Raw genomic sequence first — 13,575 nt, forward strand, 5'->3', positions numbered from 1 at the left:
GCAAACGTGTGGAAGTGAGAGATGGAAAAAGACACACGACACTATCATTTCTAACCAACTCCTGCAGTATATATTAGATATATATATATATAACAATTATTCAGGCAGGCCACTGAGTCACGCTCAGTTGAAATTGCTGATTTTCTTCATTTTAATGTCAGCTGATGTTTATTCTATGCAGTCAGTTGGAAAATACAACAAAGGATACACAAGATCCTTTAGTCTTTAGCCTCATCAGAGGTTATCAGAGGGTTGCTGGGATGTCTGTGTGCCTTTTTGGAGCACAGTTGCTGAACAGTCCTGGTGCCATTTCGGAACCCTGCATTTCATGCTATGCGTCACTTAATGAGTGCATACATGTTGTAACTGATGCCTGCTAAGGTTTAGACAAGGGTTTTGCTGCTGCTGCTTTCAGTTCCTCTGGTTATCCACGTCTGCAAATGCAACTGGACTTGTAGACTTGTAGACCCTTTTAGACTTGCTTTGCTTAACACACAGCTGTGACTTGACACGTGAGAAGGAAGATTGAGCAAACCGTCAGTTTTCCTGTTTGGCTCAAGCATTTTCACAGCAAAGAACATTGATTTTCACACAAGAAAACCTCCTGACCCTCACCAACTTCCACACCGTAGACTCACAAGTAAGGTCGTGACCTTAAGTATTTCTCTCTCCATCAAATACGGTGCAGGTTCCACTTCCCCTGACATGACACCTTGCATTCTGGATGGAAATAAATAAGTCTTTGTACACACTGCAGGCCCCTGAAAGACTTGCGTCAGGGATACGGATGGCAGTCTGGATGGAATCTGAGTGTGTGTGGCGTGCACTAGCACATGAAAATGAGAGATAATTGCAAGGGCGAGATGAAGAAAGGGTAGAGAGGACAAACTCTTTCATTCATTAACGTTCCTTCCAGTCCCACACTGTTTTTCTTAAGTCACAGTTCTATCGCTCTGCTTACGAGACAGCTACAGTACATGTTTTCCAGAAAACAGCTGAAAACATGTAACATGTGCTGTTTAGCCTAATCCCAGATTGTGTAAACAACACAGCATGCAAACATAATGATGAGTCTGTGACTCACTGGTCTCCATGACTCCATACTGGAAGGAATGCAGAAGGAGTTCATTTAATGTCACTGGTGCTAAATGCCCCTTGTGATGGCACAGTAATATGACAGGGGAAGGAGGAACAAGGCTAAGTTAGATACAACCGGTCTAAACTGCTCTTATGTTACAACTGCCTCATTTAAAACACCGTGGCACAAAGAAAAAGAAAAGAGGTCTTGGACAGGATGCATCTTGTTACTGTAGCTCATTTGGGACTCACTCTCAGTCTTTCTCTCTCTCGCTTCCTTCTCTTTCTCCCTCTGCTGGGGAGCAGCCAGCAACAATCACAGACTTACTGAAACTTGGCACATACGTTCATTTTTTCTCTTTGCTCACTCACAGCCTCTTGACTGCCAGCAAGGCACAATGAGAGAGAGAGAAAGTGCTTGGCAGAACAGGTCCAACTTTTTTTTCTTTTTATTCCACCAATGTTGTCTTTCAGAAGGCCCAAACTAATCCTCAGTGCAGTATAACTTTCTTTTTTTCCCAGTCAAAGTTCTAGTGAGGAGAAGTGACTAGATTTCAAAAGCCACGGCTGGGTTGTACTTCATCAGCTTTGTTTTGTCATAGGCTGTGAGTCCCTGTGTGCTGTCACCACAGGAAAAAAAAATGGTACTTTACAAAGTTTCCAGTGCATCATTTTTCTTTGCCAGTTTGGTTAATTCTATTTTTCACTTCAGGCTTCCTTGTTTCTTTTGCCCACTCGATTTTCCTTTTTCACAAAGCCCGTGTTCACTTATGTAAAAAGCCCTGAAGTCAAAGAGTCTTTGGGAATTTTGAGGCACCAGTACAAACAGGAAACCATATTTATTATATTACAGTCAGAGTTGATGTTTCATGTAAATTCACCAGCATTGTTTTAAGAATGTATGCTTTAAACTTTAATCAGTTTCAGTTACATTAAATTGAATTTTCTGCCACTGTATGCTTTTGTTTCTGGTTCATTTATAGAATTGAATTACTTGAATGTTATTTGTTGAAGAAAATGTATTGCACTACTTCAGGTGCATGTTGCCCACCATGTTCTCCATTCAGTTTCTATCTTGATAGCTGTAGACAGCTATATGAAGTGTCCAGGGCTTTTTTTGTTATCATCTCATTGCCATGCAAAGACTCAATTTCCATTTTTCTATTTTCTTCTCCTTATCAAATTCAGGGTCATGGAGGGCTGGCGCTAATATCAGCTAACACAGAGAGACAGCCAACCACTCACACACCTACAGCCAATTGGAGTCACTGGTTAACTTAATGTGGATGTGTTTGGACTGTGGGAGAAAGCCAGAGTACCTGGAGAATACCCAAACTGACTCAGGCCCCCAGCCAGCCAGTGTAATCAAACCCAGGGCCTTCTTGGTGTGAGGTGATGTGCCAACCGCCATGCTGCCCAGGACTAAAATTAATGATGCAATTACAGTAAGACATGAGCTCCAACATATAAGGTAAAAGCCGTTGTGGTGATGTACTCAAAATTAGGGAAATACTTTATAAAGCATTAATTAAACTAAATGTTAAAGCACCACTTAGGTGTGATGGGTAGCAGATGTTGGAGATGCTCATATAAACCAATTTCACACATATATTCAATTAAAAAAAATTTTAATGTGCAAAACAACATAATAATTACTCAACTTTGTGTTGCATAACGGTTTGCTGTAAGTTCTTTGACCAAAATGAGTTTCTTTCATGCTTCTTCATAACACAGACGCTGCTGTTTTACCATTTGCATGACAGGGGGAGAAATGCTGGGAAAATGCAGGGATTTTAAATTACACCTCCACCCCGAGGACTCCAAAATGTTTACTAGAGAGCACCAAAGTGTAGTCAGAAAAGGAAAACACCGTCTGTTGCCAAACTCCCAATGTCCAGTTACTTCAAAAATAGAACATGTGATTGGTCTTGGTGCTCTAACCTTTCCTGCGTCCTGGAAGGAAGGGCTTTACGACCTGCTGAGGTTCAGAGAAGAAACTGTTTTCCTAGAGTCTTTAAGAACAGTTCTCAGCATTGGGCTGTGGCAACACCCTTGTTTAACTTTGTTTGATGCTACCTCCATGCCTTGCAGGCTTAAAGACATTTTAAAAGGCTTGTGTAAGTGTGTGTCTAGGGGTGTGCATGTGTGTTTTTGTTAGGCTGTACACAGTTGTGTTTCCTTCAAGGTCAGAAAAGGTAAGGTCTTAGGTGATTCTTAATTTTACTGCTTTTCAGTCTTTTTCCTGTGCAATTGTGACTATATGTATCTATGTGTGTGTGTGTGTGTGTGTGTGTGTGTGTGTGTGTGTGTGTGTGTGTGTGTGTGTGTGTGTGTGTGTGTGTGTGTGTGTGAAAGCAGTCAGGGAACATCATGTACTCAACCTGCATGTGAACAGTACCCAGAGAAAATAAGATAAGCACTGTTGGGCTGCATTGTGTAGCCAACTGTTGTGGTATCCCACACTGCGTCAGTGTTAGATACAAACATGTAAGATTATGGAACAGCTATGCATGGAGAAACCAATCGATGTAACATTTGAATGAATCCCAATTAAAGCCAGCGTATTACACACCTTCTAACTTTTCCAGACCAAAATGTGAAAAATGTGAAATTTCACGAGAACTTACAAAGGCCAATTTTTTTTTTCAATTTGGATGCATAAAGATGTTCTTTTGCCTTTTACACACACACACACATAGACATATAATACAGAGGACAGCAAAACTGCAAGTTCCCCTTGAATTTCAGACACACCATTTGTTTCTACTGATCTTTCTTTCAAACTTGGCCCTCAGAAGCAGGGTGGGTTCCCACAGTCTCACTTTTCATGCAGAGATTAGAAAGAGACTGGGATTCCCATGCTAATGAAAATAGGGCAGAATGAAAATTTTACCACCCCCCCCCCCCCAGCCAGCAGCTTGTTTCGCTCAGCCTGAATGGTGTGGAGAGCACAACTCTACCAACGCCTTCATTTCAGCTTCCCTTTATCTACATTACACTGCTAATATCTATATTCTGTTCCTTTACTAACTCGCTGTACCAAAAGATGTTTTTGAATCACAGTGCACCCTGGCTATCGATCATTATACAAGCTATATTACAGTTTAATGTCTACTTAAATTGTATAATTATTATATTGACTGTCTGCGATACTGTGACTCACACTTAAGTGCAGAACCTTGTGTGTGTGAGTGTGTGATGGCAAGTGTTGACAGGCTTCCTTATTATCTAATTAGGCGCCATAGTCATGGTCCAAGCAGATAAGGCACGGAGTGCAAGCCATGGTCACTCCACACACACCCCACCCATCTTCCGGCACACTTATGTAATTCCTATAACTGCTATCTGGAGTAACTAAGATGAGGAATGAAAGAATGAAGAAAATGACAAAGGGAATAAACAAGAATAAAGAGGGAAGAGACACATCAAATAAAACAGGCATCAACAAAGACAGCTGCACAAACTCAAGAATGATTGAAGAAACAACTTTAATGGATGGGTGGTACTGTTTTTAAATTCTTCCTGTTAATAGTCACTATGAAAGGGCATCGATTCCTGTGGTTGCTCTCTGTCTTCCCCAAAATACCTAGGAATATGTTTTTAAATCATATTAATGTGGCGATGCTAAGCTTCCAGGCATTAATTACACATATTTTTTTAAATGAAAACAAAACACTGTCTATATATTTGGTCCTTGGATATTGGATAGTTGGTGATTTATAACTGCAACATCACTGCGATCATGATCTAAGCAAGTCAAAGAACAATTCCAGTGGTTTTACGCAGTAAATCACATCTGGTGACAGCTTACATCACTGACAGGCATTTCATAACTAATGAAGCTTGTGCTGTCATTTTAAAATTGCTTTTTCATTCTTTTCATTTGTGTTACATCAGAATGCTCAGAGCCTGACACAGACTTGAAACTTGCTCAGTATAGTCACTGATCTTGATCTGATCTGTCTCAGATGACAGTAGGCGTTACTTATAGATTTCTAATCCAATATCTGGTACATGTTGTATCTACACTCGGTGACACACAGGACAAAGAAGCTTAGCTGGATTTTGCTGTGGTGATGTGTCACCCAGCAGCATAATGCTATGGGTCATCTCAGTGTGCTGCATTCTGCACGTGGATAATGCTATGGGTCACCTTTGCGCCCTCCATTGCCAGGGTGCTTATGTGTGGGTGTGTTTGTGTTGTTAGAGTGCCTTGTGTCTCAGTTCTCTGGAAAATCTGAAGCAATCAGTTAGACAGCAGCCTCAGGACACCTGTTTGCAAAATGTTAAAAAGTCTTCAGAAACCCTCACTGACAGGAAGCATATTTATTCACACAAAAACTAAACGCCTTTTATTTATTCCAATATCAGTCTCCAGGTTCTTTGCATTAAGAGAAGCTTTTGCAGCAAGCAAAAGTCAATGAACAGAAAGATATCATAACAAACATCTGATGCACATCCTATGTTTGTATTGTTGCTAAGGACAACTGAATGAAACCACAGCAGTGTTGGTAAAGAAAGGCCCGCGCAGCAGAGGTTGCATCAACCTGTGGTGCAGGGTTTGTCTGTGGATTTCTGAGTTAACAAACACTGATCTCTGTCTGCTGAAAGTGTTGGCAATGATGGAATTTATAGCGCGCGTGTGTGTATGCCTGCCTATTTTGGGAATTGCATGCACACTTCACTGTGTGCAGTCTTCACAAGGATTAGCAATTTGATTATCGTTTTTAATACAACAGACAGATTAGTCCAGTAATAGAGCATTGTCATGTATTTTATATGGGCAGACACGCACAAACACTTGCAAACAAACCATTCAGTGATGGTTCCAGACGTTCTCTGGCAGAGTACCCAAGGCAGCCTATTCATGTAGTAACAACACAGTAAGGTAGTAGGTCGAGAAGTACATTATAAAGCCATTATTGTCCATTTCTCTCTAACCTGGTCCCTCAGTAAATAAATCACAGGTTTATACAAGCCAAATCTATACCAATGTGTGTGAGAAAATCTGCTGGTTTCCAATATTCTATCTCCACCTTATGTTCCCAGAATTGCTTTTTTGCTTCCAAGACACAAGTGGTCAAAGTCTATGTTATAGAGGAAACCCATAAAACGATAGTAAAACAAAGACTGCTCATGTTTTTTTTAAAGTTCCCTATACTTCATTCAATTATTAATAACTTCCTGTAGCTATAGAAAAACAGTGTTACCTCTCCTACGACAGCTGCACTCTGCCTATATCTTATATCCACTAAATGTCAACAGCACTGCTATTCTTAGCTAACCATGTTTTGTCTTAGTCCCAGATCCCTGTCTGACAACCTACTTCAGACTCTTTCTTTTCCTTTAGCTCTCCCTGCCATCACTTCTGTAGCCTGCATTCGCTCGAGATTTGATTGGTGATTGATTTGGTTTGTTGCAAAAATACAGAAAAAACCTCTAGATTTAGATTTTTTTCAAATGTCATTACCAAATCTTTAATGCGGGTAATACAGGGACAGTTATCTCAAGCAAATGAGCAATGAATCCTTACACACTTCATATCTATCTGTCTACTACACCTTCATGGAATTTCTCTGTAGCAGTGAAAGAAATGTAGAATTAGATTTTAAATACTGTTACAGCAGCTTGTTCCACTCTGATCATGAGGCCTGTTACAGCTTGTAAGTATTTATAAGACAAACATGTGTTCTAGGTTCTAAATTTCCCCCCATTTAATAGTGAACTGGTAAATGGCACTATCTACACCACCACAGAGAAAAGAGAAGAAACACTTTTTTTCTTTACCCCATTCTACATCCTCAACATTGCTAACTCAGCTGTGTGGTTCTACATCACCACAATATTATCTACAGAAAAAAATTAAACACACAGGGTTTAAAATAAGAAGGTATCCTTTTATTGTAAAGCCTGCAGATGAAATTGTATTAAATAATTTGACTTGTCTTGATGTTTAAATGTTATTCAGCACCTCATCCTCTCCTCCCACCTCCCTATGTTGTTTCTATACAGTTATTGTGTCATGTATGTGTATGTCATGGATCTGACATAAACATCACATTTCAATCGTGTCTTTAAAGAAGCACAATAAAAACAGAGCATGGTCCCAGTGCATATTGTTTTCCTTGCAAGACTAAACAACCACTGAGACGAAATGCAGTTTTGGAGTTAAAATGAATGAAAATGTATTTTCATATTCTGCTGAAATGTATAAGAATCGATCCAGTGTTGTGTAGAAAAACAGCAATTTTACAGACTGTGATGGGACCCTTTATTTGGCTGCAGAAGCCTCTCCAGGCATGCCTTGGTTTTGAGGTTATTAAATCTTAGAAGTAAATATAGGCCTGAAATCAAAAAGAAAAAAGTTCTTGTAGCAAAGCTACTTTGTGGTTTGTATGTGAATCACAGACTGGAGCTTTCATGATCAGCAGGGTGTCAGACACAGCTGGATGCCGTCTCCACTCCACATTGTAGGAGGGCTAGGTTAGGTTCAGCAGTCAACTGGACTTAAGCCAACTGCCAGTGTCATCTTAGGCCAAAGTCAGAAACTTATAACAAGGTCAACAGGATGTCTCAAGGATAAACAGAAAAGCGAGAACAGAGAGTAAAACTTATCTTGTAATCTTATCTTCCTGCCTTTTTATGTACAAGCATAAAATCTGTGAACCTCACCTACAACTCTGTCATAAAGACTGATGGTCATTTCAGCCTGACAAAGCAATCACAGTGTTTTCCAACCAGACTGGAAAAGTCCTCTCTTTTTTTCAGTCAACAGGCATGAACAAGAAGATGAAGAATGTCCCATCCCTACACAGTCATGCACCTCCTTGATTCCAAGAAGTTTTTGCTCCTTAAAGCTAAAAGGCTTGAGAAAGTCAGCCTAACTTTGCTCTACCTAATAAAAGCACTTCATAGTCTGTGTCTTCAAATCCGGCCCCCCGTCAGCCCCGTACTTTGGCCACAATCAACTATCTGACACTCTGTGAGTCTTTTGTCCTGCTATTTTTTTCCCTGGACACATTTTTTTCCCTTTTCACCTCCCCCTCTTGTTTTGACGGCTTAACAGCTGACTAGTCACAGACCTGATGTCCTACGATAAACGTTTGTATCATCACTGCAGGCTCTTCACCCCCCTTCACCCTGGCAAGTGGTTTTTAATAGCTGCTAAATACTGACTGACTGGCAGTGCTGAAGGTGTGCGACAGTGCCTTTCTCGTTCCAGCCAACTGTAGCCCACTAAGCCTTAAAATAAATCAGCGCATTTCCTCTCATTTTATCCTGTGGATATCACAGATCCACCTCACCCCCCTTGGGGCTTTCTGGCTCTTCCTCAAACACCAAATAAGACTTGTGACTTAAAATTCTCCTCTCGGGACATTTCCGTAACCCTTAAATCATTTACATAACACGTCTTCTGTCGCCTCCAAGAGATGTCCTGTCGTGCTTCCACGGGCCATGCTGAACATTTTATTCTGTTAACAAGTGACAAATGAGAATGATAGCTGCTGGGCAGAATGACCACCCAGTGTGAGGTCACCGTCTAAACTCGAGCCAGGCTTTAATCAGACACCAGTCCTTCCCAAAGCGAATACTTGAAAAATCCATGAACTTCTGCAAACCTCAGCTCAGCAAGTACATGTACGAATGACACACTGCTTATTTCCTTTTGAATGAAAAAACCTGCAAAGGTTTGAAATCACTGTTTTAATCCTGCGAGGAAGTCTATGAAAGCCACATGATCCATGTCTGTGGTTCTCTCTTGAGAAGGGAAGGGTTTGGGAACAAAGTGTTCAGGCCAAAGAGGGTTCGTCAGACAAACAGTCAGCTGGCACAGGCAGACATATGGTCGTTCTGGCAAATGGCACAGGTGAACAGTTTGTCTCACAGCCAAAATATGTCAAAAACGTTGGCACTTACATTTACCCCACACCAGGGAAAGTCAGTGCTGCCTGTAACTCAGTCATCTTCTCTTAAAAGAAATCGTTGATCTTTATCTGAAGTGTAGACAACTAAACAGATAAGCAGATTTCAATACTGCAATGCTATATAAATAACAGCACTTATGTTATGTTATTCTAATAAGTTGTATAACTGTGAAAGTGTTGCTTTTTGTATCAGTCTGTCACACAAAGCCAGAAAAAACTCGTGTGTAACACCTTTAACAAACCTCTGCCAGCAGGCATTATTCCAGGTGTGATTCATAAACAATGAATGCTTCAAATCATAATTCATCTGACCTATCAGTGTATTCTAAGGCAATGTTGAAAGTATAATATAGAATAAACACAAACTTCTTTAGAAATGCCGTCATGTGTGGCTGTACTCTTTAAACCAGTGTGTCTCCATCTATCATTATGGCACACCCTCGCTCTCATAAATAAAGAAGTCCCACAGAAAGAGAGCAGGAGCAGAGTCTCCTAAAAAGGTGTCAGAATTAATAAGCATTTACACAGTGGTTATTAAAAACAAAGCGGACGTAGTGGACATTTGCAAAATAGTTTATATTTGATACACATGCTAGTTCAGTCCAAAAGGCAGACACAGTTTGCACAATTCTAACAAACTTGAATATTTGGTGTGGCTACTTTTATTCTTCAATTTCTTTAAGTAATATTCAGGAATACTTTTAAAGGCCATTCAAAGCTTTCTGTTCTCTGTAAAGATGATCCCATATTTTTCATCACTTTAAAAAAAGGCCACAAATTGTCTGTTCTTGCAACAGGCCGACTGTAACGAAGTGCCTAAAGATACATTTTAAAAATAGTTCCTTTTCTAAGTTGTCTGTTATGTACAGACACAACACTGATTCATCCCTTGAGATCCCTTTTTTTATGCCCGAATGATTCATAGCTCATGATTCGCGCTAAATGGTTTAACAAACAAGATGGGGAAAAAAATCGCTTAAAATGGCCACGTATAAGGACTTTACTGAAAATAAGCGAAAAAGAGAAACGTTTTGAAACACCTTCAGAAAGCCTCGAGAACTGTTACTCAAGACCAGTTTAAAAATATTATAACAAAGCCTGGCACCTTGGAAGCAAGATACAAAGAAATGAGGGTGACTGAAGACTTTCTGCTCTGCTGCATAATCACTTCATATTACATGACACAGCCTTACCGTTTCTATTTTTTTAGAGCCAACACCTGCAAAATCTGTATATTTCTTGTAAATGTCTAATCGTCACTGCTATCAGATCAGCTGCAGTGTACAGTGAATGGTTTAACTTCTTTTGAACTCCCAGTCTGTACTGTAATCATCACTGGACAAGAACTGCCTTCCAGCATACAAGAAAGAAAAAAAAAAGACAGGCTTATTTCGATACTGTGTGCCAGTCCAGCTTCTGGATAAATTTGATAAAGTACTGATAATGCTTCTTGGCCAGAACACTTTATTGATAAGATAAAACCTACAAGTAATCGCATACGTAACAATAATTACCTTGAATGTGATCACTCCAGCCAACCTTAATTAGGACCGTCATATTACATATATAGTCAAAATGCCAGTTTTTGTGTTTCCCATTTAAATGAAACGAATTGGTTTATTTTCATTTAAAGTTCTACCTCACGTATTTAGTTTGAAAGTTGAAGCTGCAACATTTTCTGTCTTCTTTTCTTCTATTAAATTGCAAAAATTCCAGTTTTAATGGAACTTTGTTTGTTTTTGTTTTTGTTTTTTTAATATAATTGTTGTTTAAAAAAAAACAAACAAGAAAGCATTTTCGCAAGTTTTTAAAAAGTAAAAGTCTGCAAGAGTGACTTCAAGAAAGTACAGGAACTCTCACAAGTGGAACCAACCTTTATCAAGATTCCATCTGTGCACCGGTATGTCTCTGACATATACGCCACAAACACATAGCTCACATAACTTAGTGAACATCAATGGTGCCTCTTAAAGTGATAACACGTTCATATTCTTGTAGCTTTCACTGGTAATCCCCATAGATCTACACATTTTATGTATCAGACACTCAGATACACCGTATTTAATCGCATATGGCTGGCTCAGGTTCAGTATTTCCGCAACAGTAAAACTGTAGCTAACTGGAAAGATGGTAGCTGTTAATTTGAGGCTGAAGTCATTTGACAGTAGCTGCCAAACAAACCATCCAACTGGCAGCAACATTGTAACAGGACATTCTCTTCCTTGCAAACAGTGCGGCGTGAGCTGCCAAATGCTGTTTTATAAACACTATTTGGCAGAGACAGTGTAGGAGCGAGGCCAGTTTTAATTGACCTCTAGCAATAAAAGATCATTTTAATTGAATCAATATGACAACAAACTGCTGTTTTAGAATAACCTTGTGTATTTGCGAGGCATTCTTTTTAGATTACATTTTGTTTACCTTTTTTCTCTGGCTTTTTTCCCCTCCACACAGTATTGAGTTGTTTTGAAGTTGAAAGCTTTTTTTCCATTGTGATGAATCTTGCAAGACTTCTTTATAAGAGTTATGTCCTATAAATAATAATTGTCCTCAGTCCTTAACATCACTGTGTTAAAGCTGAAGAGGACGTGCACATATTATTGTCCCAGTTCCAGTAAGTAATCTATTACTGTAAACATGCAGAAGACCCAAGAAACCTAATTACACTACATTTACCATTTGATTCACTTGATTTAATATGCAGATCAACAGGTGAAATCGCGACTTTGTATTGAATACACCTTAAGTGAGGTAAAGAAATGAAAATATTCTTAAGTTCAAAGGAAAGATCTTTGAAGTAACCAGATAAGAATGTACCTGTCTGACAGCCAAGCTTACCTGTGAAAGAAGAGCAATATAGACAGCATGGTCTGGTCAATGTTGCTGTTGCAGATCCCCTCATTGAGCAGGAAACAGGGGTCTCTCACAACCGACTCCAGGGAGTCCTGTCTCATGATGTTGTTCAGTTTGTCCGTGTTCAGGTTCTGGTACATCAGCTGGTTGCGGAGCTGGCGGAAGTGATTTACAGTGGGGCTTGTGGGGCTTGCTGGCAGGCCTCCTGTAGTAGAAAGGCCCTGAGCTGGGCTGCTGGATATGGATTCATCACAGCCATTGGCCAGGTCCAGACAGCAACTGCAACAGTCCAGGCCGATGGGCGAGAGGCAGTCGTCATCTGACATCTTGGAGTGCAGCTGGATGAAGAGGGAAGTCGCCCAGGGCAGGTGCAGAAATTTCAGCAGAAAATGACAGAGACTGAGCTTTATAAATAGTAGACAAAGTGAAAGACACAACAGGGGTGTGTTCCTTAGCTCTGACAGAGACACTGGCAGGTAGCCTGGGTCAGTCTAGTGTACCGTCCTGTCTCCACTGCAGGGCCAGGAGGGCTAAATGGCAGGTTGAGCTGCTCCCTGAGAAGTGCACTCACGCTGGGCCACTCTGCCTGCTTCTATCTCTGAGTTCCCCTCCTGTGGCTCTGCTGCATTTAGCCTTTTGTTCGGGGCCGACGCTGCTGCAATGTGTTGCTACTGTGGCAGGAAAAAGACTGAACGCACCACACACACATACACACTCACTCACACCAGTTCAGCAGGAGTCCGCTTGAAAGCAAAACCCAGAAGCTGCTTATCAGTTTTTTCTCTGGACTTTTTTTTCTGTGGTTGGCGTGCTTAGAGACAGAGGGAGGGAGTAAGAAGGAAGGGAGGGAGCATGGAGGAAGGGAGGGAGCGATGAAGGCAAACAGGGTGGGGAAAAGCCTGTGATTGGTAAAAAGCATTGCTGGTGATTTATTGGGCCCTCCTCTTTTCTCGTTCAGTTTAGCCATGCGTGCACCAACAGTAAGAAAGGGAAACAGAGAGGGGTGACACCGCAGAGCATGCTTGAGACATGTGCAGTTTCACCGGCTCCACCCTGCCATTATGACAGCCGAAGGACTGGCTGAGTGAGAGAGGCTGCAGGAAGACACACAGAGCAATGATAACATGTGAGAAGACATTGACATTGAATTGCTAAAACTGTGTTATACATGCGTCATTGATTGTGCTGTGTTTATTAGCTTTTATCCACTATACAAGTCTCTGTAAATTAGGTTTCTCAAGCAGTTTCACTAATTTCAGGACTTCCTTGTGGAGAACACACAAAAATAAGGCAGAGAGGACACAGTCCAAATAAAGACAGAGCAAAAATTAGAAACTGCAAATTACTCAGTAAAAGTGTGACTGCAAAATGTGTATATGTTGTCTATATGTTATTCATTGTACGTGTTGTTTGGATGTGACTCACTTCTGCCCTGTGTGAACTGCCTTATGCAACATCGGTCAGCGTGAAAACTAATGGCCAGAATATAAATGCACTATAAAAAAAAAAAATTAAAAAAAAAATCACATGAAATACAAAATGCATGTTTTTTCTTGCAAAGTGAACAAAAACATTATCTTATCGGGCCTCCCGATGTTTAAATAGCATTTTGTCATTTTCCAGTTCTGTTTCCCAAACAGCTTTGGATTGGGAAAGCGTGTGCTGTGTTCGTCCACGTGATTAATGTTTCACAAGTCCTGGTAAATACCAGGGCAATGTC

At 40.4% G+C, this 13,575-nt stretch overlaps 1 protein-coding gene across 1 annotated transcript in view; it reads right to left on the minus strand.

The window, feature by feature from the left end:
• The window catches only part of tsc22d3 (TSC22 domain family, member 3), a 32,366-nt gene extending 19,706 nt beyond the window's left edge, over positions 1–12,660 (minus strand). Inside the window, exon 1 of the mRNA XM_026142935.2 lies at positions 11,841–12,660. Coding sequence (XP_025998720.2) covers positions 11,841–12,181 — 341 coding nt within the window. The 5' untranslated portion in view covers positions 12,182–12,660. The remainder of the gene's footprint in view (positions 1–11,840) is intronic.
• Positions 12,661–13,575: the final 915 nt, after the last annotated feature.

Source organism: Astatotilapia calliptera, chromosome 2 (genome assembly GCF_964374335.1).
Source record: "Astatotilapia calliptera chromosome 2, fAstCal68.1, whole genome shotgun sequence".
Taxonomy (NCBI): Eukaryota; Metazoa; Chordata; class Actinopteri; order Cichliformes; family Cichlidae; genus Astatotilapia; species Astatotilapia calliptera.